At 32.9% G+C, this 26,066-nt stretch overlaps 13 protein-coding genes across 13 annotated transcripts; 9 read left to right on the top strand and 4 right to left on the bottom strand.

Annotated features, from left to right (window-relative positions):
* Window positions 1-317: 317 nt before the first annotated feature.
* On the top strand, window positions 318-2,039 carry SRP68 (signal recognition particle subunit SRP68; the record flags this gene model as incomplete). The annotated part of the gene is made up of 1 exon (XM_020189534.1): window positions 318-2,039. A coding segment is annotated over one exon (1,722 nt), but the record flags the coding sequence as incomplete, so codon positions are not given.
* Window positions 2,040-2,512: 473 nt separating this feature from the next.
* Window positions 2,513-4,276, top strand: ASCRUDRAFT_9611 (uncharacterized protein; the record flags this gene model as incomplete). The annotated part of the gene is made up of 1 exon (XM_020195195.1): window positions 2,513-4,276. One exon carries the CDS (start codon window positions 2,513-2,515, stop codon window positions 4,274-4,276), a length of 1,764 nt encoding a protein of 587 aa, XP_020045521.1.
* Window positions 4,277-4,940: 664 nt separating this feature from the next.
* Window positions 4,941-5,644, bottom strand: ASCRUDRAFT_71931 (uncharacterized protein; the record flags this gene model as incomplete). Its single annotated transcript, XM_020192007.1, has 2 exons — window positions 4,941-5,280; window positions 5,403-5,644. 2 exons carry the CDS (start codon window positions 5,642-5,644, stop codon window positions 4,941-4,943), a joined length of 582 nt encoding a protein of 193 aa, XP_020045520.1.
* HOS2 (histone deacetylase HOS2) lies at window positions 5,424-7,232 on the bottom strand. Its single transcript, XM_020193807.1, has one exon. It carries the CDS (start codon window positions 7,221-7,223, stop codon window positions 5,829-5,831), a length of 1,395 nt encoding a protein of 464 aa, XP_020045519.1. The 5' UTR covers window positions 7,224-7,232; the 3' UTR covers window positions 5,424-5,828.
* Window positions 7,233-7,953: 721 nt separating this feature from the next.
* On the bottom strand, window positions 7,954-10,223 carry ASCRUDRAFT_82214 (ANP1/MMN9/VAN1 family protein; the record flags this gene model as incomplete). The annotated part of the gene is made up of 2 exons (XM_020194698.1): window positions 7,954-9,478; window positions 10,207-10,223. 2 exons carry the CDS (start codon window positions 10,221-10,223, stop codon window positions 7,954-7,956), a joined length of 1,542 nt encoding a protein of 513 aa, XP_020045518.1.
* A 418-nt stretch (window positions 10,224-10,641) lies between these two features.
* ASCRUDRAFT_82213 (uncharacterized protein) lies at window positions 10,642-10,818 on the top strand (the record flags this gene model as incomplete). The annotated part of the gene is made up of 1 exon (XM_020194697.1): window positions 10,642-10,818. The coding sequence occupies one exon, from the start codon at window positions 10,642-10,644 to the stop codon at window positions 10,816-10,818; it is 177 nt and encodes a 58-aa protein (XP_020045517.1).
* A 200-nt stretch (window positions 10,819-11,018) lies between these two features.
* On the top strand, window positions 11,019-11,637 carry ASCRUDRAFT_113725 (uncharacterized protein). The gene has a single exon (XM_020188795.1). It carries the CDS (start codon window positions 11,130-11,132, stop codon window positions 11,493-11,495), a length of 366 nt encoding a protein of 121 aa, XP_020045516.1. The 5' UTR covers window positions 11,019-11,129; the 3' UTR covers window positions 11,496-11,637.
* A 187-nt stretch (window positions 11,638-11,824) lies between these two features.
* On the top strand, window positions 11,825-13,678 carry ASCRUDRAFT_27489 (cation:proton antiporter; the record flags this gene model as incomplete). Its single annotated transcript, XM_020190005.1, has 3 exons — window positions 11,825-12,448; window positions 12,572-12,836; window positions 13,149-13,678. Coding segments are annotated over 3 exons (1,419 nt in total), but the record flags the coding sequence as incomplete, so codon positions are not given.
* A 948-nt stretch (window positions 13,679-14,626) lies between these two features.
* Window positions 14,627-18,651, top strand: ASCRUDRAFT_60984 (ankyrin; the record flags this gene model as incomplete). The annotated part of the gene is made up of 3 exons (XM_020191265.1): window positions 14,627-16,729; window positions 16,766-18,367; window positions 18,512-18,651. 3 exons carry the CDS (start codon window positions 14,627-14,629, stop codon window positions 18,584-18,586), a joined length of 3,780 nt encoding a protein of 1,259 aa, XP_020045514.1. The 3' UTR covers window positions 18,587-18,651.
* Window positions 18,652-18,896: 245 nt separating this feature from the next.
* On the top strand, window positions 18,897-20,896 carry ASCRUDRAFT_77290 (uncharacterized protein; the record flags this gene model as incomplete). Its single annotated transcript, XM_020193806.1, has 1 exon — window positions 18,897-20,896. A coding segment is annotated over one exon (1,690 nt), but the record flags the coding sequence as incomplete, so codon positions are not given.
* A 176-nt stretch (window positions 20,897-21,072) lies between these two features.
* Window positions 21,073-23,945, top strand: SKG6 (Skg6p). The gene has a single exon (XM_020194973.1). It carries the CDS (start codon window positions 21,402-21,404, stop codon window positions 23,835-23,837), a length of 2,436 nt encoding a protein of 811 aa, XP_020045512.1. The 5' UTR covers window positions 21,073-21,401; the 3' UTR covers window positions 23,838-23,945.
* Window positions 23,946-24,371: 426 nt separating this feature from the next.
* On the bottom strand, window positions 24,372-24,981 carry IMP3 (snoRNA-binding rRNA-processing protein IMP3). Its single transcript, XM_020193804.1, has one exon. The coding sequence runs from the start codon at window positions 24,927-24,929 to the stop codon at window positions 24,378-24,380; it is 552 nt and encodes a 183-aa protein (XP_020045511.1). The 5' UTR covers window positions 24,930-24,981; the 3' UTR covers window positions 24,372-24,377.
* A 185-nt stretch (window positions 24,982-25,166) lies between these two features.
* On the top strand, window positions 25,167-26,006 carry MRPL6 (mitochondrial 54S ribosomal protein uL6m). Its single transcript, XM_020193803.1, has one exon. The coding sequence runs from the start codon at window positions 25,203-25,205 to the stop codon at window positions 25,896-25,898; it is 696 nt and encodes a 231-aa protein (XP_020045510.1). The 5' UTR covers window positions 25,167-25,202; the 3' UTR covers window positions 25,899-26,006.
* Window positions 26,007-26,066: the final 60 nt, after the last annotated feature.

The following is a 26,066-nucleotide window of genomic DNA, read 5'->3' as shown; positions in this document are numbered from 1 at the left end:
TATCCAAAAGCCAGTATTGCCAGCAGCCCAATAAAATGGTAGTGTTACTTGAATATAATCAGCAGAAGAAGTCCGAATTGGAACTGAATATCAGCTCAATTGATATTTATTAAAACAGTTTACTGATTACGTAAAAGTGTTGAGCTGTGTATCTCTGCAATATTATGCACATTTCTTACGCATCGAATAAATTGCTGTTTTAGAACTCGTACTGATATTTACACGAAGTGCAATTATTGTCCCGGAAGAAAAGAGGTTTGCGAAAGTCACAAAAAGACACCTTTTATTCATTTCCTCACAAAGCGAAGCTGTGGAAGATGGAATCACCTCTTGAGCTAACCTTTGGTGCCAGAAGTGCGTTGTTTCTTCAATCTGTGGACGATTTCCATTCCTACAGAGTAAGGGTCAACAGGAGAATAGCTAAGCTCAAGAAAAGTTTGAACCTCGCTGTCAAAGATACCCGAAACTACAAAACTAAGGAGAAAACCTCACAGATTACAGCTGAGCAGTTTAATAACGATTCTAGATATGGTCTAGTTTATCTTTATTTGGCTGAAAGAGACTTTTTGCACTATCTAGAAGCTAATGCAATTTTGGAAGTCGTTTCGTCCAAGCCAAAAGAAACTTTTATCATATCTAAATTGAAAAAAACGCTTAAATATTCAAACAGATTGATCGCCTTATTAATTGAATCTAAATACAAAGAAGATATCTTTTTTTCTTTTGAAATATATATTTATAATTCTTTAATTAACGGTATATTTGCTGTAAAGAGGAAAAACTGGAAATTAGCAGTTAAATTTTTTTCATTTGCGAGATGCACTTTACAGTTCCTTGAAAACTATCAATTGAATAACAAAAAGAGTATTAATAGCAAGGATACTACTGGCTCCATTAACCATCTTTATAAAGAAATTATTGATACCATTGTTGATCCTAATTTAAAATTATCTATTTTCCAAATTTCAAATGTATCATCTCCCGATTTAAATAAAACATCGAAAAAAAGTTGTTCATTGATCCTTGATGATAAATCATCATCATTTAACCCAGTTATTTCAAAGATTTATAAAATAGATCAAACATTTGTCATGAGCTCTGCAGATGAAGAAAACGAAAATTTAACTGTTGATGTTACCTGGAGAGACTATACTGCTCATATTTATAATGAAGAAATTCCAAGATTATTAAATCACATCAACAAGAATTCTAGCAAAATTAATGATTCTGTATCGGATTCTTTTGACGAAGTTTTGATCAACTGGCAAGACTGTTTAGAGATTCATCAACAAGATTTGAACAGATCAAATAAAAATGCTGATGATGATATCAATTCTGAAGAATACCAGAATAATCAAGTTTTATTGACGTATCTCAATTATAATCTATATTTTTTAAGAATTAGAAGAGACTTATCTCTTGTCAACGAGTTTAATTCTAAATTGTTTGACAACACCAATAATAATGGTTCTTTATTATCAGGCTCTCAATTGAAAGCAAATTTAAAAATAATTAAAGATATTACAAGAGTTTATTGCTTGATTTTAAATACCGTCAAACAATTGCAAGAGTTACCAGGTGTCTACTCGGACGAATCATTATTTTATTCACTAGAAGCTTTGCAATCATATTTTGAAGGTAGCAAAAACTACTACATTGTTTTATTTTACAACTCAATTCATAAATATAAAGAAAGTTTAGTAATTCTAAATAAATCAATCCAAATTCTTAATTCACTAAAGGCAAAGGACAAACTAATCGAGTTTCCCGCAAATATATTGACCAAAATCAACTTTGAAGACTTGCTTAAGAAATACAATGAATTGGTTTTGAAAATAAGCATTGCTGTTGAATTTGAGGCTCAAAATAGCGTTAAAGCTGCCTCGGCAAATAATTTAGTTATTGACAATGTCACTGATTTCAACCTTGACTGGGAAAATCCCCAAAACCACTTGAACCACATTGCAACATTGGAAAATAACGTTGTTCCTGTTTCTGTCAAACCAGTTTTGTTTGATATTGCCTTTAACTATATCACCAACAATGAAAAATCAATGATCAGAGACAACAAGAAACAGGAAATCAATTTCGATCAGTTTGGTCTTCCAACAAAGCTTGCCACCAAAAAGTCCCAACCTGTTGCTTCTCCTGTCTCTCCTGCCTCTCCTGCTTCAGTTGCAAAGGAATCCAAGCCTGTTAAACGCAGTGGTTTGTTTGGTTTGTTTGGTCGTTAATCTTCTTTTTTCTTTGTTTCCTTTTGCCTTGCTTTATATAAAAAAGTATATATTTGAATAAAGCCTTGATATTGTATTTTTGTAGCTCTTTGCTATTGTGCGGGGTTTTACACCGTCATTTGGCTTGATTTCTCCAAAACGTCCCATTTTTGGAGTGTAAATGCATCTTTTTTCTCCAAAGCTCTACTCTTTTAAGGAATAATACATCCTTATATAATTGCATTCTTATACCTTGGAATATTGCATTATTTATAGCTCGATAGTTTTGTTTTGTTATCATGCCATCTCCCTTTGCTTCAAACAACAACTCAAGCTCAATTCTCGAATCTACCCCCTCTGTTTCAACGCACCACAATGAATCTGAAACCGACAGAAGATGCTGGATCTGTTTGTGTAGTGGTGATGAACCACCTCCTATGGGAACCAGAAGCGATGCCCATGATTGGGTTCATCCTTGTGGTTGTTCTTTAGTTGCTCATAGAAGATGTCTTTTGGACTGGTTCAGCGAGATGGATCTAAAATTGAGACAAGATCCTGACAACAACGACAACAATAGAAATAATAATGCTAATGCCAATAGAAACGATAATGCTGGAAATATGGAAGATGAAGAAAATGAAAACGAATTTGAAATAAATATCGAAGCAAATCTTCAAGATATCATCCAGGGCGATCAGCCAAATGGAAATAACCAAACCACCACTTTGAATTTCAGTTTGGGATCCTTTTTTTTAAGAATACTTGGTTTGGATAGTCTCTCAACTCAAAAACCTCAAACAATCGTTGATATAAGATGTCCTCAGTGCAAAGATCCTATTTTTATTACAATTCCTTCAAGTCGACTAGTATCTTTAAAATCCAGCCTAACTCAGCATATCCGAAAATTAATAAAAAACTTTTCTTTAATCATTACAACAACTTCGATAGTGGGTGGAATTTATTTAGGAGTAACTTTCATTCTTTCTATAAGTGGGTATTCTACTTTAGATAGGTTAGTTCCTGAAAGCATAAAATTAAAAATATTTAATGTTCCTTTTTCTCCATTTTACAGGAATTTTGCTGATTCTCTTGATAAGAATTTAGTTCCTTTTAGTAAAGTGTATCTTGTGAACACCATCCCAATATATATGCTAACACTTAGAGCATATCCAACATCACTCACCCAGGAAGTATTTCTTCATTTTTTTCCTTTTATTTTTCTTAATAATACCCAATATTATCCATATAATTCCTATGTGAACCCCTTTATCAATGTCAATAAAAATGTAAATTGGTTCAAATCAATTAAACAAACCTTCAAAGAAAAATCACCATTAAGATTTTTATTTTTTTTCACACCACTAAGATATGCATATAATATTTTTTTCAAATATACTTTTAATAGAGTATATTATAAATGGGTCAATTCAGTAAGACCATGTTTCATAGCTGATAGGATTTCAGTTGATTCAATACGGGAAGTTGAAAGAGAAAGAGAAGAAGAAACGCAATATTTAATTAACAAAGAAGAGATTGAAAAAAACTTTAAAGAAGAAATTAAACAAAAATATCAAAAACTGGTTGAGAATTCTGGAAATCGCCCAAACTTTTTAACGATTATATATGGAAAAATAATGATGAAAATAAAGTTTCTCTTGTTCAATCCCTTATTATCGATAAGATGGCAAAGATTTAAAAGAGAATTGGTCTGTGTTTCAAATAACGATTATTCTAACGTCTTTAGGTACAATTCAAAATTTCTAACATTGGGAACAACATTTTTATGGCCTTATTTTGGAAGATTTGTTTCCGATAATTTATTGGCTTTTATACCAAATCTAAATTCATTTTTAGCAAAGTATTCTGAAACACCGGATGAATCTTCATTTGTTAGAAATTTGCTAGGCTGTTTGGTTGTAGTTTTATTAAAGGATTTATCAAATTTATTTTTCACATATATTAAAACCAAACAATGGAAAAAAGTTGATGTGTTAGAATTTGGTAGTGCAAAATGGAGATCTGCTTTGACTGAAAAAATAATAAAAAGAATATATATAAATTAATTCTACAAAGCAAAAAACAAGTAAGAAAAAGATAATATGCTAAATAAACTTATATATATAGTTATATATTATATTTCAATTTTAAATATTCAAAAAAAAAATAAAAAAATAAAAAAATAAAAAAATAAAAAAATAAAAAAATAAAATAAAATAAAATAAAATAAAATAAAATAAAATAAAATAAAATAAAATAAAAAAGTAGTAGCAAAATTGAAAGGTATCAAATCAAGAAGAACAGAACTTTTATTGCAGCTTAAGCCAAAATAGCAAAATTTCAAGATTATAGATTATGGCTAACCAAAAACGTAATTTGAATTTAGACATACTTTTGTTTTTGCTGTTTTAAAATGAAAGACAAACCAAATATTATATTATTAGCAAAGAGTGTCCCTTAAATATAGTGTATTGTAAAAGATAAGTTGACAAAAGGAGAGGATTAGTAGCACACAAATATTAAAGAAAATACAAATCAATGAAAGACCACAACCATTTAGGAGCAAGAGTAATAGCAATAAAAATAAAAAATAGGCAGGATACAATTGAATATATATTCAATTATTGTATTGAAAGCAGCAAAAGATATAAAAAGAATATGGTGCACTTATCCTTTCGTTAATGGAAGTCAAATTCCTTTCCAGAGTAAATATAGACAAACTTTAAAAAACTAGGAGTTGTGTTTGAAATGGTGAACAATTTCTCGAATGCTGTTGTATTTTTTGCAGATTTCAATAATATCCTCTATTGAATCACCAATTTTGCTCTCCTGGGGCAAGGGAAGCAAAGACACCAAAAGCGACAACTTTTCTTCATGGACATTAATCGTTTCTGAGCGACTTAATGAGTTTTCAAGTTGATGAACAGACTTGATTGAATCTGAGAACGAATTTTTGTTTTTAAGCCTAATGTCCAACTTATTTACCTGAGCAGTATCATTATCAGTGAAATATGAAGCACTTGGAATCAATTGGAAGCTAATATTTCTCTCGGATAAACCAGTTTCAATGCTAGATTTGAGTATTCTGATTTGTAGATTGCATGGGAAATTGAATACCAACGATCGACAATGTTAGAAGGACTGCAGCTCATCGAGTTATGAATTATCAAAAGAGCAAATATCAATACATACCTCAATTGAAGACGAGAAAACAGTTCTGAATTCAATGGATTGGTGGAGATCAATTGAATTAATATCCTTTCTCCAGCATGGTTGATTCGTTTGGAGTAATTCTCAATGTTTTTGCTAGAATGAATCAAAAACTGGTTTATCTCATTCTGGCGATATTTATCATCACTTGAACTGAATAGAATTGAAGCTACGAGTCCTATCGAATCAATAAGCAGAAAAGACTCGTGGATAGTTTCAATCATTATCACTTTTGTTGATCAGATACATTTGAATAGATCAGCGCTAAAAATACAACATACATTAAAACTCAGCCATTTAAATCGAATATGAAAAATTAAAATAATATAAAAAAAAATTGCAATAACAATAAAAGTACAATAAAAGTACAATAACAAATATGGCATGGCAGGTATAGATATAATATAATCAGTCTTCTAGCTCTCCCATTCTAATGTCGTCTTTTTGCATTTTGAGATAACGATCATCTTCATTTTCCATTTCTTCATTCAAATCATGGATAGCTTTTTCTTCTTCTTCAGTTAGTTTACTTAAATCTGGTGGTATTTCATCCATTCTAACGCTGGGAGCACCATTGAGAAAGCGCAAGTTTTCCAATATTTGAATTCTTATACTATCGAGATATTTCTTGTTGTTTTTGTTTTCAAATTTTCCATCTAAATTTGGATGTAAAGTGCAATCTGGATTGAAAAAAACTCTAAATGGAAGGTTATTGGGCAATTTATTATCTAGTTGAACATCATTCATTATACTGGTTTCATAACACCATAATCTGCTTACGTTTTTGGGAGTATAACCACCACCACCCACTACTAGCATCGGCAAACCAAAAGATTTAACGAATTTCACACATTCACCATGGCCTTTAATATTAAGATTAAAACGACCCAATCTGTCATGTCCTAGAGAGTCAGCTCCACATTGCTGAACAATGACACTTGGCTGAAAAGTGGAAATTACAGGTTCAATAATTGATTTAAATAATTTGACATATGTATCATCATCGATTCCATCTCTTAGAGGAACGTTTATAGCGTAGTGTTTCCCTCTTCCAATACCTACTTCATCATAATTTCCAGTGCCTGGGAAAAACTCCATTCCATCATATTTATGAAAAGAGCAGGTCATTACGCGATCAGTGGTATAGAATGCTTCCTGCACACCATCACCATGATGCAAATCAATATCAATGTAAAGAACTCTTGGATAGTACCGCAATAAATTTAAAATGGAAAGAACAATATCATTAACATAGCAAAAGCCTGAAGGCTCTCTTTTTTTGCCATGATGCAAACCACCAGACCAGTTTATAGCGATATCACTCATGCCTGATATTAGTTTTCTTGTAGCATCCAATGAACCGCCAGCGTATAATTTACAATAATCATATATTCCATCAAATACTGGGCAATCATCACCAATGTTAAATTTTTTCAATAGCTGAGCATATTTGTTGGAGTTTTCTGGTGTTATCGTGGCTAAAAAATTGATAAAATCCTCATCATGAAATTCTAGCAACTCCTCTTTAGTTGCAGGTCTAGGAAGATAGCAATCCATTTTTTTGTATAATTGATAAGAAATAATGAGATGGTCAGTTAATTTCAATCTAAATGGCTTCATTGGATGCCCAACACCATAATGGTAATTACTGGCATCAGGATTGTAGTGGTAGGACACGTTTGGTTGGTAGGACGTTAGTAAGTCTTCATAGGGCAAAGTCTTTACTGTGGTTTTGTAGTCATTAAAAAACGTAGGATCGATGTCGTTGGTGTTGGCTATTGAGTTTGTCCATTTAAGAGACATTTCCCTGAGTGCTTTTAGTGTTTGGAACTGGTGAAGCTATTTCCAGTTTTCCTTTTCACATTTGCAAAAAAAGCACCAAAGAGAGCGGAGGGAGAGAAAAAGGTTTGCTGTTCGATTCCCGGACAGAGAAAAACCAGAGATTTTGTTGCTACAAGAACGATAAGGGTGTTTGAGGCAGATGGAGAGAATATCTGCAATTGCAATGTTATTTATTGAAGAGACAACACCTGTTTAGCAGAGAAACTGTAGGATTAGATGCCAGGAACCACTTGCAGCTGATGAGAGTAAAAAAATAATATAGTAAACAACTAAAGCAAACAATAATGTAAGTTCAAAAAAATTATGGGAAAAGCCAATCTATAAATAAAGCCAAATATATATATATAGATATATATAGATAGATAAATAAGTTAATTAAAAAGATAAACAAATAAAAAAGTAAAATAAAAATATTAATTGTAATAATCAAAATTTAAAAATATAATTTTTTCTATTGATATAGAAAATTTTAAAAAATTTAAACCATCCTAAGAAAAATTGTAATTTTTAAACAGGTAAATAAATAAATTTATAGATAAATAAAAATAAGAGTAAAATAAAAATAAAAATAAAAATAAAAATAAAAATAAAAATAAAAATAACTAATATACAATTTTTTCTGCTTTTTGTTCGCCTATTTTGTTCTTTTTTTTTTGTTAATTTTATTATTTGATAATTATGAAGATTAGTATTAAGAATCAAAGTCTGCTAAAACTTTATCATTGTCATTTACATGTTGTTTATTCAGCTGATCTTGATTTTTTTTTGATTTTTTATCTTTATCAGAAGACTGTTGAGAGTCTGAAGTATCGATTTCTTTTTTGCCTTTATCTTTTTCGTCTTTTTTGTCTTTGTCTTTGTCTTTTTCCTTTTCCTTTTCTATTTCCATTTCTTTTTCTTTTTCTTTTTCTTTGTCTTGTTTTGAATTTGTATCAACAATTTTGACTTCTTCCTCAATTGGATCAAATTCATCGATACCAGACCAATCAACAACAATTTTACGATGTTTACTCATATCAGTATTTTTTAGGATATTAATTCTGTCCTCTTTCCAAATATCCTGAACGTCTTCAAAGCCTTGGTTCCAAGATTTTTGATAAATCTTTCTTAATTTTTCTTCTTCTTTTTGTCTTGCTTCTTCTTGAGCCATCCATTCCATATGTTTCAAATCGTCAGTTGAAGGCTCATAGATGTGCCAAATAACATAGTGAGGCAAGCCAACAACGGAGTAGCTCATTCGCTTGCACATTTTACCAAAGGCTTCAGTTTCAGCATGTTTTTCAAAGGAGAAGGCAGGAAAGTGAGTTCCAGTTCTAAAGACTTTTGCCTTTGATAGAATTGATACACCGCCAATACCATCTAGGGGCATTTCGACTTCTGGATCGCCATATGGGTCTCTTAGGTAGGCCAAGTGAGGTCTCCAGGTGGCATATTCAAGATAACCTTCTACTATGACAGCGTCTTCATCTAGGGTGTTGGCTAATTGGAGGCCACCATCACTTTCTTGCCATGAGTTTAAGTCGTAGGGCTGTTGATTGCCCAACCAATCCGGGAGAGGTCTCCAAACGTTGGGGACAATGACATCTTTATCATGATGCATTAGGTCTTCTATGATAGTTGAAGGAACAGTTTCGACGTCAGCGTCTCTCCAGTATACCCAGGAGTGATATGGTTTTATTGCTACAGTCCATAGCCAATTTCTTGCTCTAGCCATTAACTTTCTACGAGGACCTTGGGCAGCAAAACCATGACGATCACTAAAGCCCTGGCCAATGATTTGACCAAAGTCCTTTTCGTAGATTTCGATTTCGCCGAAATGTAGGTTTGGATTTGGGTCATTTTGGATTTCTTGTAAGTGACTTCTTAGGGAGCCCATTGTGTCGTCCTTTGAGTCCGAGACTAGGAAGGCTAGATCAATTAGGTTGTGAGGATAGGTTAGGTTTTTCATATGGCCAAAAAACATGGGTAGATGAGATTCAGCATCTCTGAGGGGGACACAGAATAGGACCTTTTCGTATCTTTGCCAACCATCGGGGCTTCCTTGGTAATTGGCTAAATCGTAGTAGAAAGTGTTTGGGACGTTGTCCAAGTTCGGTATGTAGTCGAAGTGTAGATTTGATAGAAAGTATTTGATTGATAGAATTAGGATTATTAGGAAGAGCATGAGAGATAATTTAAGTTTTGGTATAGTTTCGGGGAAAACTTTTGATTTAAAACTGGAAAAAACAAACAAAAACAAGGAAGAAGTGAAAGCCAATAAAAAATTATAATTTATTATAATATATTATAATATATTATATTATATTATATTATATTATAATATGGTATAGTATCGTATAGTATAGTATAACTTAATATAATAGACAGTATAGTTTAGTATATTGTATTGTATTGTATTGTATTGTATTGTATTGTATTGTATTGTATTGTATTATATTATATTATATTATATTATAGAATAGTATAGAATATTATAATAATAATAATAATAATAATAATAATAGTAATAATAATAGTAATAATAATAATAATAATAATTAAGGGAGATAAAAAGACAAAAACTTTAGTTAGTAAATTAAGAATTTCGTAAATGGAAGCATTTTAATAGACTTTGAATTTATTTTTAGTTTAAATTTTAAAATTAAGATTAATTTGAAATTAAGATATTTTTTAATAGAAGCAGGATGAACAAGAGAAATGAAAAATTACCGGTTAACTGATTAGATAGAATAAGGGTGAAATAAGATGATGATATAGTGATATAATAGTATGATATTATAATAGAATAATAGAGTAGAATAATAGAATGGTAATGTAAATGAAATTGAGTCAAGTTGATGGACAATGAATTGAACTGACCAATTGAAAAAACCGAAGCAAATTAATCCAAGCCAAGATAAAGGAATTTTTAATAAGAAAGGATAAGAATAAAAATAAGACATACCTGAAAAGAGAGTTCATTTTGGATGGTGAAAAATATAATATGAAATTCTGGGGTTATGAAAATGTGGAATTTTGAAAATTTAAAATCGATTGGATTTAGATAGAGATAAATATAGTAGTAATAGAAGGGAGAGAGTATGGAAATAGCTCGATGGAGGAACGAGATATTAAATATTGGATAATGAATAATGAATAACAGGTAGATGATAAAGGATGCTAGATATTCAATAAAGAACGACAGACTCTAGGTGGTGGATAGGAGAGTCTCAAAATCAAAAGCTTTGTGCTGGAATCCAAAGAGACAGCGAGAAATAGCTTTTCAAAACAGAGAAAAAGCTGGAGAATGCTGAAATTTAAAGAGGGACTTTTGATTTGAATCTAAATTTAAACTGAGAGAACAGGTGGGTTGTTGATGGAGGATTAGTAGAGGAGCAAGATGCTAACCATAACCACACAGAGGAAGGATGCCGAGGTGAAAAAGGTGTCTGGTTTGTTGCAGGCAGAAGAAGGAATCAGATTAACCAGCATATACCAGATCAGAACACAGCAGATTAACCAGAATAAACCAGATCATCTTCACCAGCTCCAGCACAGTCCTCGTTGTCCAGCGTAAAAATAGCACGCGCACGCTCCACCGCAGTGGATTGCTGACTCAGCAGCGGGCTCGCAACGGGGTGTGAGCCCTGGTCTAGTAAGCGTGACTTGACTCTGGCCAATCACAGCACGGACACCCGGCGGGACAGCGCTCGTGGTGGGTAATTTCAAGCAGCACTGGCTGTGTGCCCAACGTTCCTGTTCGACACCACCTGATGGCCAGCCAAGAGTTCAGCGGGGTACTGATCCCTGGCTTGGATCCTGCTGCTGCGGGTGTGCCTTCTGGCGTTTGTTCTCGACCCTCTCACAGCTCCACTGCTGGATGGAACAATGCGCTCGATGTGTCAGAACGAAAAAAGAATTGAGATTAGCAAGATCACCACATTGCTCAACAGTGAGCGTTCTGAAGACAATTGTAGAAGGACAGCTCTTGCAGCCACAGACAACACCACAGCAAACATAGAGACCCTTATCACTCATTTTACTGAGTGCCCATGTTTGTGTGTCTCAATGCGTAAGCGTGCCGCAGTAGCCTGCACAACAAGCCCAATAGCAGAGATGAGACCTGCGCTACACGGAACGTGTATAAGCAGCGGTCTAAATCGAGCCCGAAAAGACCCACTTTCTCCAGCTTTCTGGATTCTGTTGGTTTTGTTTCTCAATGATCTTGGTCTGCCATCTTCCGTTATCAATTAGCCTGGTTCTCCTTCTGCTTTTCGCCAATCCGCACTCGCCTTTTCCAGTTGCCTCCTCGTCCTTTTCTTCGTCTTTCCCAACAATATAAATAGACCCAAATCCGCTGTTTATTTCTTCTCTATCAACTCAATCGGCTGCATCCAACTAATGATTCTCAATTGAACTAATTCCTCTACAGTATCCCCGATCCTATACTATATTATATTCAATTCCTCTATATTATATCCCATCCCACTATATTATATTTTTTTTTCCTTATCTTATCTTATCTTATCTTATACATTATGGCTTCAACTGACCCAGTTTCTGAAACCATCCAAAATCTAAAATACTTGGCTTATCACGAACCAGGAATTGTCACGATCTTGATTCTATCTTCCTTTTTCATCCTACTAAATATATTAAATCATATTGTCGATGCAAAGATCTTTTGTGGTTTAGTCATCCAGATAATCATAGGCATGATCTATGGCACTCCTTTAACAAAATGGCTAGGCTTATCAACTGAAAAGATCTTTGTAGACTTGGGCTATCTAGGTCTATTATTAATGGTCTACCATGGAGGCCTATTGACAAGTATTAAATTGTTGAGAAAATATTTATCCATCTCTTTAATTGTTGCCCTAACTGGCATCTCACTCCCTTTCGCTTTAAGTTTCACTTTAATGGCCTTTGCCAATGCTTCTCCAATCGCCTCTTTTAGTGCTGGTGCTGCTTTATCCTCAACTAGTCTTGGTGCAGTCTTCACCATTCTAGATAACTCAGACTTAAGTCTTTCAAAATCCGGCGTCATCTTATCCACTGCTGCAATGATAAATGACAGTGTCGGTTTAATTATGATTCAAATCATTTCCCATATTGGTGATGGAAAATTCAATTCAATTTCAGTTATTAGACCTGTTTTTGTTTCCTTAGGTTCTATAATTATAACTATTCTAACATGTAGATTTATAGTTAAACCATTAACTTTATTTCTAAATCAATTCAGATCAAACAATTCTCAAATTAATACGACCATCACCAATAACAACAATAATAACAATAACAACAATAACAACAATAACAACAATTCAAAGAAATTGAAATTGGCCATTTTCCTAAATTTCTTATTTAACCAAAAATATTATTACTTAACAGTTCATTTACTATTATTAATTGCAATGATAACTGGCTTCAGTTATGCTGGCACAAGCCCAATAACTGCTGTTTACCTTTGTGGTGCTGCCATCTCTTGGTGGGATAACGAATTGCCTCATCATATCGATATCAATTCTTTCAGGTCAAGGTCAAATTCAAACTCAAACTTTTCAGAAATTAAAAGACAAATCACAAATCAAACAAGTATAACCAACATCACAAATATAACATCTTTAACAAATAAGACCAGAGTTCCAATTGAAAATATTCTTCCCAATATTGATAACACCATTAATAACAATAATAACAATAATAATAACACTACTCCTAATGACAATGATGATCAAATAAATTACGCAATAAACAGAGATAATGTCCAGATCCAATTCGATGATAATAAGCACTTCAGCACTATCACCCTAGCTGATCAAAATAATGACAATATTCAAAAAGAAAATAATAAAGACAACAATAATACTCCAGATAATAACAATGAAACAGATGAAGACGACGAAGACGACGAAGACAGTGATGATGAGCTCGAAATCGATGAAACTGAATTCTCAGGTGCTGCCATTTATCATGCATATTTCCACCAAGCACTAAATAGAATACTAAAACCACTCTTCTTTGCTAGTATCGGTTTCTCGATTCCTCTCAGACAATTATTCACACCAAGTCTACTTTGGAGAGGTGTGGTATACTTTCTACTAATGACATTGGCAAAACTAGCTTGCGGTTTTTGGGTCATTAGAAGAGTCTCTGTCATATTTAGCTCAAAATCAAAGAGACATTTAAGAAGAAATAATAGCAATCTCCCTGCCTTGCTAGTTGGTCTTGCAATGATCCCTCGTGGCGAAATTGGTTTCCTAATCTCTTCCTTAGCTGAATCAAAGGGAATCTTCAATTCCCACGCTGAAAATAACAGCAATACTGGTGAGGACGGTTCAGGCTCAGATCTTTACGTTATTGTCATCTGGGCAGTGGTTCTTTGCACCTTGATAGCACCAATTTTGACGGGTTTGGTCATCAAGCAGCTCAACAAAAGAGGTTTAATCCACCACATCACCAACCACGTCTAATTCCACTCCATTGATCTTATATAGTCCCATCATAGAACGCAATAAACACTCTATTTCCAATCTACGCCCAATCACACACACCTCCTTCCTCTGCTCGACTCATCCAGAAAACCAATTAGCGAATCCTGCTTTTCCACACCACCAACTGCCTCTGCTGCCTCTGCTGCCCCTGCGCTCCTTCTCAATCCGGCGCTAACGTAAGCCACATGTTGACCACTGGCCAATCAGCACTCGTAGTTTGCCAGTAGCGCACACGTGTGCTCTCTGTCCGCATATTCTGTAATTTCAACGCGCCCAGACGCGTTGTCCCGCCGGCTTCCGCAGACTCTCTTTCCTTCTCTTGGGCCCAAAAACGTGCTTCCTGTGCTGCCTCTGCCGACACTGCTGCCTGTTTCCAGTACGCCGCCTCCTGCCCCAGCTCCTGCTCCCTGGTTTCTTCTGCGCCTGCTGCGCGCTGCTCCACGTGCTCCTCTGGTGTTTCTGTTTCCTCTGTGTTACCTCCCTGTTGCTGCGTTGCTTCTTCTCAGTCTCCTCCATCATATCGCCTCTGTTACCCAATTGACACTCTTCTCAGGAGAATCCGCCTATCGACTCTTTGCTGTTTCCACTTGCTGCATTTATATCCTTTTTTCTTTTGCTCTCTCGGGTATTTGCTTCCAGCTGCCTTCTGCTTCGGTTTTCTTTGTATGTTTGATATATTTTAGATCAAAATCCTATATTATTCTCTGCTATTCATCTCAACATAACTTGCAATTCATAACTTAGTTTGTCCTATAACACACTATTTGGTCTTCTCCTATCATTACACAAATCTTCATTTATATTATTTAATATTAAATATTTAATATCCAGTCTATCGAACCATATCACAATTTCTAATTTTACCAATTTACCACTTTATTTTTTTACAAAATGAAATATGGAAAGTACTTGGAATCAAGGAAATTGGAATTACCTGAATATCTTCCTTATTTTATGAATTATAAAGCTCTTAAAAAGCTAATCAAGTCCCTAGCTACTGTCAATTTCACCCAAACTCAATTTTTAGACAAAAATGGTAAAATCGATTTCAATAATAACGAAGTTGGGAAAATCTTACAAGAAAATAACGCCAGTTTCTTTTTCAGAATTGAAAGAGAATTGGAAAAAGTTAACAGTTTTTATATCGAAAAAGAAGCTGATTTAAAACTAAAATTGGATATCTTATTATCTGAAAAGAATAATTTATTACTAAATAACAATATATCAACAAACAATAGCAATAATAATAACAACAACAACAAAAATAATAACGATAACTATAACGATAACAATAACACTATTAACAATAACAAAAATACCTCAAATTTATTAAACAATAATGACCCATTACCAATTGATAACACCTCAAAATCAATCTCCTTTAAAAACTTGGTAAGAAACTTTCAAAAATTTAATAGAGATTTAGATCGTTTGTCTCAATTTGTTGAACTAAACGAAACTGGCTTTAGAAAAATCTTGAAAAAATGGGATAAAAGATCAAAATCTCATCTACAGGAAATCTATATCTCAACCACCATAAATGTTCAACCAGTTTTTCATCGAGATGAAATCAATCAGCTCAGTGACTTGGTAGCAAACTCTCTACTAGAACTAGAAGCTTATTCTGATGGTGAAAACCTATTATTCACAACTCAACCTAATCAATCCAATAACACACTACTATTCAACAACAACAACATCATCAATAAAAACAATGAAAACAACTTCATTAGCAACGATGATAATAATAGAGAAACTGATGAATTATATTCAGAATTTGTAAATATATCCCTTTCCAATAATAACGAACAAATTCATCTTAAAAACTGGCTCAATAAACTATCAAACTATAATAAACCTGAAAATTTAACAAAAATCTTTTTCTTATCCATTTCAACTTCTGTCTTGGATTTATATTTGCAAGAATTTTATAACTTCTTTCAAAATTTTATTGACTTTAATTTCAACTATATCGATACAATCACAAATAAAAACTTCTTACATCAAATATCAAGCTGCATAAAATTTAAGGATTTCAATCCTGATAAATCAAGATTATTCCTACTAAATATAATCTTAAATAAAGCTAAGTCTCAAAACGGCTCTCTCTTAAATCTACTAAAAATGACTGATAGTAATGGCAAAATTCCTCTACATTATGCTTGTCAATATGGTAGAATCGATCTAATCCCAACGTTATTACAAAATTACCCAAATTGTTCAATCACTGATCACAATTCTTTAACTCCTCTACTATTGACAATAGCTAATAACCATTTAAATTGCATGAAATTAATTCTAGATTTCTCCTTGAATAAACATAATCAAGAAATCTTTCAAGAAAAACCTCTAGAAAAATCTCAAGAAAAATCTCAAGAATCTCAAAACAAACCTCAGCCTTCAATTAAAAGTGTGGATGGAAAACTAAAACCTCAAGACGAAATCGATATACCGAAATATTTAGCTCTAAATTATGCTTGTGAATTTGGCAACTACGAAATTATTAAAATGCTATTAGATGAAAATTACTCCTCTATTATCTCTAAACATTCAAAAAATGTTCAAGGTTTATTTCCTTTACATACCCTAGCTATTAAAGGTCACTATCAAATTGTCGATTTATTAATTTCCTCGGCCGGTTCACTCCCAAATCAATTTGACTCTTTTAATAAATGGACTCCCATCTTCTATGCTGCCAGCTATGGACATGCTAGAACCGCAAAAAAATTGATCAAAAATGGTGCTTCAATCTCACTTAAAGATCATGATGGTTATACTCCCCTTTATTATGCTGCTTGGGAAGGCCATGTTAAAGTTTTTAACGTCTTGTTAGATGCTTCAAATATGCCGCCTCCAATAAATATAAATCCAAACACAACATCTTCCCCTTCAAATATACCCACCCCAAAAAATAAACCAATAACAATCGCAGATTATGTTAAAATGACAAAAAATGCCGAAAATAAAAATGATTTTGTTAAGTCACCAAATTCAGTACCAAGCTCAACATCAAATTTTTTAACTCCAAAGGATAACTTAATGCAACTACCTATAAATTTCGATTCAATTCCTGATTTATCTTTACCCCCACCAATTATTCCCTTGCGTAAATATGGTCACAATTTCCTTGAAAAGAAAATCTTTTTGCAATTAATTTTTCCTCCAAATAAAGATTCAATTAAATTTTTCAAAAAAAGACAATATGATTTACTATTTAACAGTAATTTTAATTTTGATTCATATTTAAGTGTTCCTGATATAAGTTTAATTCCAGGTAGAATAACTCTAAGTTCAAAGGCAACGGATTTAATCCCAAGAAATTTATTATGGCCAATAAGTGATAACGATAAATTTGTTTTATTCCAAATCGACGATATCGATGAACATTTTTCTATTGATTTTGAATTATTTCCAACTTTTGGAACCAAATTGATAGCAAAAACAACCGCATTATCAAACTTATTTCTCAATTCTAACAATAGTTCAATAAATTTAGATGGAACAGGTGAAATTATATTGCCGTTATTTGATTCTAGATTGAAAAATATTGGTGAAATTAATTTTAGGTATCAAATAATTTACCCATACCCTGGCGTGCCTTTAGAAATTACTAAATATGATACTTATTGGAAAACAACAGATAATAATGCAAATAACAATAATAGCATTAGTGCTACAATAAGTAATTTTTCTACAACGACAAAGAGTTTAACGACAACATCTTTTTTGTCATTTGTTACTGCATCTTCATTATCTGGCTATTTTTTAAAATTAAACGTTTGTTTATTAAATGATGGAAGGCCTGTTATCTGTCCTAGAAATACTATTTCTGCTGAAAATGGCATTGAAATCAATCTTATCAATTTAAATTATTCAGATTTATTGAAACTTACTAAAAATCATTATAACCTTGAAGAAGTTGGCAAATTATTATCTAATTTTTCAAAAACACCAAATTCATTATATGTTATCAAAGAGATTCAAAAAATTATTGAAAATTGTTATTTACCATTGGAATTTATTCTTGAGAAATTATCTAATGAAATCTCACTTAATCTTGAAATTATTTATCCAACTATTTTTGAAATTAAAAATTTTGTTAAAATATACTCTATTAGTTCACCAATTCCAAGTTTTCAACAAAATTATGTGAATAAAGTCAACGATGTTAATTTGAACAACTTTATTGATTCTATTTTAACTATAATATTTGAACATGTAAGATTAGGAGAAAAGGAAGCCACAAATGTATTTACTAATAAGGCGAGATCTATTATTTTTTCGTCCTACAATCCAACTGTTTGTACAATATTTAATTGGAAACAACCAAATTTCCCGGTGTTGTTTAATATGGGAGGGATTAGATATAATCCAACTGAAAAGGAATTCAAGCTTACGACAGCACATGGAAATCAAATCGAAGAAGAGGTGTTTGAAGATCCAGCAACTAGGTCTATTAAAGAAGCTATTAAATTTTCAACAATGAACAATTTGTTGGGGATTATGTTGCCTTCTAAGATATTGAGTTTGATACCTGATTTAATTCCAAGTATAAGGTCAAGGGAGTTGATTTTAGTAGCATCCAAAGACGATGCTGATTTAAAATTAAAGAATGATATTAAAAATGAAGTTGTTTCTACGGTGGATATGGATATTGATTTTGAGGGAGAAATTGAAGATGATAACATGAATTTTCAATTAGACAGTGCAGAAGACAATCAGCACGTTGAAGAAGTTAACAAGGCTATTTTGTCATTAGGTGATATTGATATTGAGGATTACTTTCATTCCGATATAAACGGGATGAGAATAAACAATGTATTAAGTTTCAAAGATGCTATTGATATGTAGTAATGTTAAAAATTATTATTTTTTTTATTTTTTTTGTTTTATTTTGTTGCGTTTTTTTATTCAAGTTATTAAATTTTAATTAATTCATTTTTTTTATTGCGATTTTGCCTCATTGATTTTTTTTTTCTTGATATATTATATATTGAATGTGAAATAGAGATTTAGATTGGTATCATGTTTTTGTTAGATTGGATTTGTAGTGGGTTCGATTCATTCGGAGGGGGATATTTATTGCAGTAAATTTTGAATTTCTGAATTTTTATTGGAGAAACGAGGGCAAATTGGAGAGATGAACTGGAAATAAAAGGCGATGGTTTTCAAAGCAGGAGCAAAACTATTGGGGATAGTAATAAAAGAGAATATAAGAGAATGTTTGCGACCAAGAGAATTGAAGCGTTACAAAAGTCAAGTTTATGAAAACGTTGAATATGATTTTAAAAGATTTGAAAGAGATTTGATGGATTTTTATCCAGTTGATCCTATAATACATCTCAGAAGGTTTAACCGAGAAGTTAATTCATATCTTCAAATGAATAAGGAGAGCATTGAAAATCTTAAGCAGAGAGTTGAAAGTGTTAGGCAAAAAACAGTAAGGAGTTTACAAGAAAAAGAAGGGGTAAAGAGAAATGAGATGGCGAGAAATGAGGTAAAGGGAAATAGGATGGGTATTGATCATAATAGTCATAGCAAATTAAATAATAATGATGGTGATACAAGTAATACTGCTAGTACCACTGCTAGTACCACTGGTACCACCATTACTACTAAGAATAATGATATAGTATTTCAATTTTTAATTGAGGATTCAATTGTATTTAATAATTTTGGGTCAATGGGAATATACTTTAATCAAGTTTTAAAGGAGGTTGGAGAAAGATTATATTGTGAGAATCAAATTCAGTTTAATGACTTCCCATTATTGAAACATTTTGATGTTAATTTCGAATATTATTGGAAGGAGATTGATTATAAATTGTTATTGGAAATAATGGAACTATTGGAGATAACAATTAAAGAGAGTGAAGAAAAAGTATTTTCCATAAAAATGAATGAAGATGTGAGTACAAATGTGAATGAGAATAATGTTGTCCAAATATTTCGAGTTTTAGATATACTAAAGCAGGATATTTTTAGAAATATCTATTCAAGGACAAGTAAGGTTAATCCACTTGCAGTCTTTGATCTACTTTATAAAAAAGGTGATGGTAGGTATTGTACAAAAGTAATGTCTATGAACAGACCATTTTGTGAGTATTTATTCATTAAAGAGATACACTATAGATTGCAAAGGGAGATTTTTGGAATTAGGGAAATTAATAAAAAAATCATCAAAGAAATTAATAAGAGCAATAACAAATGTGAATTTGGATTATTGATAAGTGATTTTGGAGTTAAATTCAATGTGTATAATTTCAAGGAATTATTGAAAAGTCTAATTAAAGTAGATCCATTAACTAAATCATTGTTTTTGAAAGTTGATAAAAAAAACCCTGTGCTGACTTATAAAAGAGCATATTATAAAAATAAAATGTCTATTATACCAGAAAAGGAACAAGTTGTCAATGTTTCTGATCCGTTATTTTTGAAAAATTCGAAACTAGATATTAAAAAAGAAGCCACAAAGATAAGGAACAAAAGTTTCAAAGATTTTTTCATCAAGAAAAATGATCAGGTTCATTATATAAAATATGTTATTATTGAAAGAAACAGGAACAGCGAGGCATTGATTAAGATTGCAAGAGAGTTGGGCTGCAAGTTGATAGTGGTAAGCAAGAAAAGCTATTCCTCAATAGAAGGGGAGATTGAAGCCTATAAAACATTCCAGCAGCTTGACCAGTTAAGCAATGCAAAGGAAGTTGTGTTGAATATGTTGGAGCTCGACAAGCTTGTGGTGAAAGACCGGAATGAGCTATTGGAGCTCATCCGGATATTGAGCGAAAACATCTTGAGCAAAGTGCAAAAGGAGCCAGAAGGATTTGAAGAGTTCCTTGAGCAGATGACATAGTCCTATTGTTGTTTTGGCAGGCATGTTCGGTGCAGATCTGTGTACACTTGGCAATAGAAACGTCAAACACAAACACCGAGACATGCGTTCATAACCGCATCTGGCAGCAAGCGCACTGCATTTCTGCGTGTATGTATGCAGTGCAGCGGAACCAGCGCGGCACTCGGCAGATGGGTGGAAATCAAGCAAGTCCGCGAGGGAGCGGTTTATAAATAGAAACGAATGGAGCAGCTCATTAGAAACGGTAAGAGGGACGGACCACAAAGAACACAATAGGCGGCGGTACAAAAGAGCGGAGGGACGAGGACCTGGAGAGCGAGGGTCTAGATCGGAAGTGATGTGTGACGGAGCGATGTGGTGAAACAGATTGATAAGCGCGATACCTCTACTAGCCAAATTCTGGTCGAGCAGAAGAATGAGAAAGACAACTTTAAACCTGCAGAGGTTCCAGCAGCAGAACCACCACAGGCAGCAGCACCGCCACAGGCAGCAGAGGGCGCTGGCTGCTTCTGGCTCAGGGCTGGTTTCCTCTTCCAGGCTTCTTATAACTGCTGCAGCCAGATTTCTGCTGGGCTCTTTTCTGGTGCTTACCATTCCCTTATCATCTTCTGTCTCAGCTCTGTCTGTCACTTTTCTTTCCATCTTTTTGTTTGCCATTTTTTGTGACAGCCCTCTGCTTTTTTCCAAGAAAAACTGGTTAAATACTTTTCTTATTCGATACTCAATACTCAACCTTCTTCAGTCCTTCCAATCTGTCTTAAGGTTCCTGGAATTTCTTTTCACTGTCTGCTACACAGTCAATATTGCAAGATGCCTGGTGGTATATTGGAGCTTCTACATCACAGAAAAAACTTTGATTTCCCACTTTCAAATTTTTACAATGGTCTTCTCGATCCAGCTGTAATACACCACTTGATTAAACGAGCCAAAGACGATGATGATGACGATGACAACTCTTGCTCTGACAAGAATAATAATTCCCAAAAGTGCGAAGTTCCCTCTGATACTACGGGCTTGACTGTCGGTTTGGCTGTTGGTATTCCCATTTTTCTTATTCTTGCCTTCTTGGGTTTCTTTTTAATCAAAAATCTACAGAAAAATAAGAAGGAAGAAAAAGAGTTTCTTGAAGACCCTGATTTTGCTAACAACGATGTCACAAATTTGCCAGATTATCCCTCTGTCCCAAATCTTCATCTGAGAAGAAATTCGCAGATTAATATGAACAATGCCATAAATAATCTCCACAACGATAAAAAGAATCTGAATTTGAATTTGAATCCAAATTCAAATTCAGATTCAAATCCAAATCCAAACCCACTGTCTGACGAATTAAATATCAACCCAAGGAAGCTAAACATAAACACATCCTTCAACGATAATGCCTCCATTCATACCTTCAAATATGACACTGTCATATTACCTGAATCTGGTTTATCTGATTCGAGAGTCTACTTAGACGAATACGCTAAGGCTCTAGGTACTCACTATTCTGCTTATGGTAACTCTCCAACTTTGAGTCCTGGTTTTAATGCCAATAGCAGAAACTCTTCCTTCTCCAACTTCAAATCACTTAGCCCTTTAAACTCCCAAACAAACTTACTAAACCCTTCCTCAAGAAATTCAAATCCAGTCTCCCTTGCAAACTCAATATCAACTTCATCTCATTCTCCTTCTACTCTAAAACAATCCGTTTCAAGTAGCGATATTAAAAACAATAAAATCAATTTAAACCACAACGAAAGAAACCTCTCCCATAATAAAAACAGTCAAAGTAAATTATCAACTGAAAGCTCCAACACCGCTGTTGACTCATCTTCAGATACAGATTCCATCTCAATTCATAACAACAAGTTCCAAAATTATAATGATAATAACTTTATTCGCCACAAAATTAACGACTCGCTTACTTTAAATCACGATAATAAATCAAACCCATTTGAAGAGATCTTACTAGAAACACCCAGAAACGTTCAAGAAGATCTATCTTCTAACTCTATGACCACTACCAATTATCCAAACGACGATTACAATAATGAAATTCAAAATGAAACTCAAAATGAGCCCCAAAATGAAACTGATTCAAAACCTAAAATCAAAAAATCTGTCAAAATCAATATTCCCGATGGCTATGACCCTGAAAAATATAACCAAATCAACCTAAACGACCCTTCTCTAACTGAAGAAGAAAAGGAAAAATTCAAAAGACTTAAAAGTGTTTATAATATCTATTTCGATAGACAAAATTCCATAAAAATCCAAAACCATCCAAATGACCACAACCTTGATCAAAACCCAATCCCTATCCCATCTGATGTTCAAATCCACCAATCAAATGTTATGAATAACAAAATAAACAATCAAAACTATCAAATCCCACAGTCTTATCCTCCATATAACACAAATAATGATTCTTCTTATCAATATCAACAACAAGATCAATCCCACCAACAACAACTACAAGATGCCAACAATTACCAATATAACCCACAACCTCAACAAAATTACTCAAAAAACCAATATCAAAACCAATTAGTGCCAGAACAACAATATTTACCTAATCAAGATAATAGCAGACCCACTGATAATTCCTACACTCCACCTATCAACTCAAATCCATCTTCACAGTATCTCCCTTATCCTCCAGTAGCAAATCCATATCAAACTAGTCCTCAACCACATCAACAGAATTTCACCTCTACTAAGCCATCCAAACCTATTCTTAAGCCTTTAAAACCTTTACAACCTTTAAAAAAATTACCCTCAGCGTCTAATTTAAAAGAATCTGCCTCTTCGACATTCACAGAGTTTCAGGCAGTTGTTAAGGTAAAAGGAACCCCAAACCCAAATAATTTGGCTCTAAAACCTTTTGTTCCAATAGATCATTCTGATGTATGGTCTCAAAAATCCCCAAGAATTGGAAGTGGATCACCAAGTCTTAGCCATTTTCCTAATGTCTCCAGTACGAGTATTAATACTTCAACAAGTACTGCTAGTCAAGAAAATGGTGGAAATTTATCAGCTTCCCAAGTTAGCAGATCAAGTGTGGTTATGTTTAATACCACTGAGTTTGGTACTTCAAAAAAGTATAAACCTGCTGGCACAGTTACTAATGGGAAAAAAATGGCAAATATAAATGAAAATGAAGTCGCTGCAAATATTCCTGGCAGTTTACCATCTGGAAATCCAAAAAAGAAAAAAATGAATGATAGAAATCTAAGGAATGAATTGATGAATTCTAATTTTTGATTAATCCAACTTTTTTATTCTATTTTATTTTTTATATTTACAGTTTTAGTATCCCATATCCAATTTTAGATGGTATTAATAATTATCTTTTTATCTTTTTTAGTTGCTTGAAATTATTTGTTTCTTTATTATATATTATGCATTTATTTTTTGAATTTTGTGTTTTTTTTTATGTTTCTGAAAGAAATTTTATTTATCGCTGTTTAGAAAAGTTGGCATTTATTACTAGTTGTTTTTCTTTAAAAATTAACTTGTAGTGGTATTTCTAGATCATAATTTTTTCCTTTCATTCATTTCTTGTTTTAATTCTAGGATTCTTTTTGTTTTTTCAATTTTACTCTTTTACTCTTTTACTATTTCTTATTTTACTGTTTTTTGTTTTACTGTTTTTTTTTGTTTTTTTTGTTTTATTTTGTTAGATTTTTCAAAAAAATTCACTAAAAAGTAGATTTATGTTATATAGCACCTTAAATAAATAAATCCAATAAAAAATTTATTAATAAACTGATTTTGAAATAAAAAATAAAACCCTTTGTGAATTTATGAAAATTCAAAATCATCCAATTGGTTTTTGAAGTTAAGTAAATTACGACGAATTTTACTTGTATTGACCCAAGTAAGATAGTCTTCCATGGTTCTTGTCACCAAATAAGCAGGATCAGTTATAACGTTAGGACCCACTCTGACATGACCTTGCTCAATAAAAGTTGTTGCATCTTTCAAATTTTCAGCCATCTTTAATCTTGTCATTACAACAGGAATTCTTCTTCTAGCCATTGCAGAAACAGTTATTTTATTCTCCAAATCAGAAATCTTTGATTTTGTCGCTATTATCCCCATTGCATATAGTTTTTCCATTAATAGCTGTTCGTGTTTTATTCTCACCAGATCATCAGAAGGCAATAAAGAAAGATGATGAGCCAATTTTCTTATATCACCACATATTTTGTTATATTTATGATAGTCTTCTCTGTTTTGTATGTGATATGTTCTCATAACTTGAGTGTCACGATGGCCCTTATCCTGCTTCCAGGAGAGAAAATCGGTTCTTTTCAAAAGTTTTTGTTCATGATATTTGAGCTTTCTAACCATTTTCAATAATTATTGCTTTGCAGTGTATGTGTGATAAAAACAGTGATTTAGCTTGATTATGTATATATTTTATTGAATTTGTTGAAACCAAAAAAAAACGATCAAAAAAACGATCAAAAAAAAATTGAAAGTGAAAAGTAAAACTTTAAAATTGAAAATTGAAGATTGAAGATTACCCGGCCGTCTTTATTGAAGCTTTGGAAGATTGAAGAGAACAAAAAAAAGTGAAGGAAGAGACACAGTTTGAGAGTCTCGAGCCAGTTTGATTAGAACATGTTTTTTGCTGCTTTTCCTGTTAATATTTGTAGTGGTAGAAACATTGCTTTGGGATTTTCCAAGAGACTTTTCTCGCAGACCGGTTTTGCCAGATCTCATGTTGGGTCTCAACCGATTATTCTTCCACCAGAAGTTCAATTTGAAATACAAAATTTAAAGCATCCTAAGCGTGTAGTAAAGGGAAGAGACAGGGTATATTTTTCAAGAGAAGTTTTTGTTACAGGACCTAAGGGAACACAAAGATTGGTGATACCAGATCATATTCAAACGAAACTAGAAAACGAAAAATTGACAGTACTGGTTGAAGATCCTACCAAAAAGATCCAAAAATCCATGTGGGGTACAATTCGTTCAAGAATAAACAACGATGTTATTGGAGTGACAGAGGGACACTTGTGTATATTGAGATTGGTGGGTACTGGTTATAGGGCTCATATTGAAGATAGACCAGATGGAAGTAAGTTTGTTGGATTGAAAGTTGGGTTTTGTGTTTTGAAAGGATTACCAGTTCCTGCAGGATTACAAGTGTCGTCGCCAGTTCCAACTACAGTTATCATCGAGGGTATTGATAAACAACAGGTTAAATTGTTTGCTGGCAATTTGCGTCGAATTCGTCCTCCAGAGCCATATAAAGGTAAAGGTATTTATATTGATGATGAGACTATTAAACTCAAAGATAAAAAAATCAAATGAGAAAAGCAGATATTTGTTATCTATTTGTTTTTATGGTTGCTTTTTTTTTTGCCAAACTTTTGTTTATCAATTTCTATTCGTAAATACTCATAAACTCCTTTATAATTGTATATAAATACTTATCATTAATGTTATTTTTTAATTTCGTTACTCAAAGAGATGTGTTTT

This window comes from Ascoidea rubescens (assembly GCF_001661345.1).
Source record: "Ascoidea rubescens DSM 1968 unplaced genomic scaffold ASCRUscaffold_13, whole genome shotgun sequence".
NCBI lineage: Eukaryota > Fungi > Ascomycota > Saccharomycetes > Ascoideales > Ascoideaceae > Ascoidea > Ascoidea rubescens.
Note: the sequence above shows the minus strand (reverse complement) of the source record. Positions and strands in the feature narration are given on the sequence as shown.

Excerpts from the sequence above, each read along its gene's own strand:
- HOS2 (XM_020193807.1), bottom strand. The coding sequence starts at position 7,223 with ATGTCTCTTAAATGGACAAACTCAATAGCCAACACCAACGACATCGAT.
- ASCRUDRAFT_113725 (XM_020188795.1), top strand. The coding sequence starts at position 11,130 with ATGCGCTCGATGTGTCAGAACGAAAAAAGAATTGAGATTAGCAAGATC.
- SKG6 (XM_020194973.1), top strand. The coding sequence starts at position 21,402 with ATGCCTGGTGGTATATTGGAGCTTCTACATCACAGAAAAAACTTTGAT.
- IMP3 (XM_020193804.1), bottom strand. The coding sequence starts at position 24,929 with ATGGTTAGAAAGCTCAAATATCATGAACAAAAACTTTTGAAAAGAACC.
- MRPL6 (XM_020193803.1), top strand. The coding sequence starts at position 25,203 with ATGTTTTTTGCTGCTTTTCCTGTTAATATTTGTAGTGGTAGAAACATT.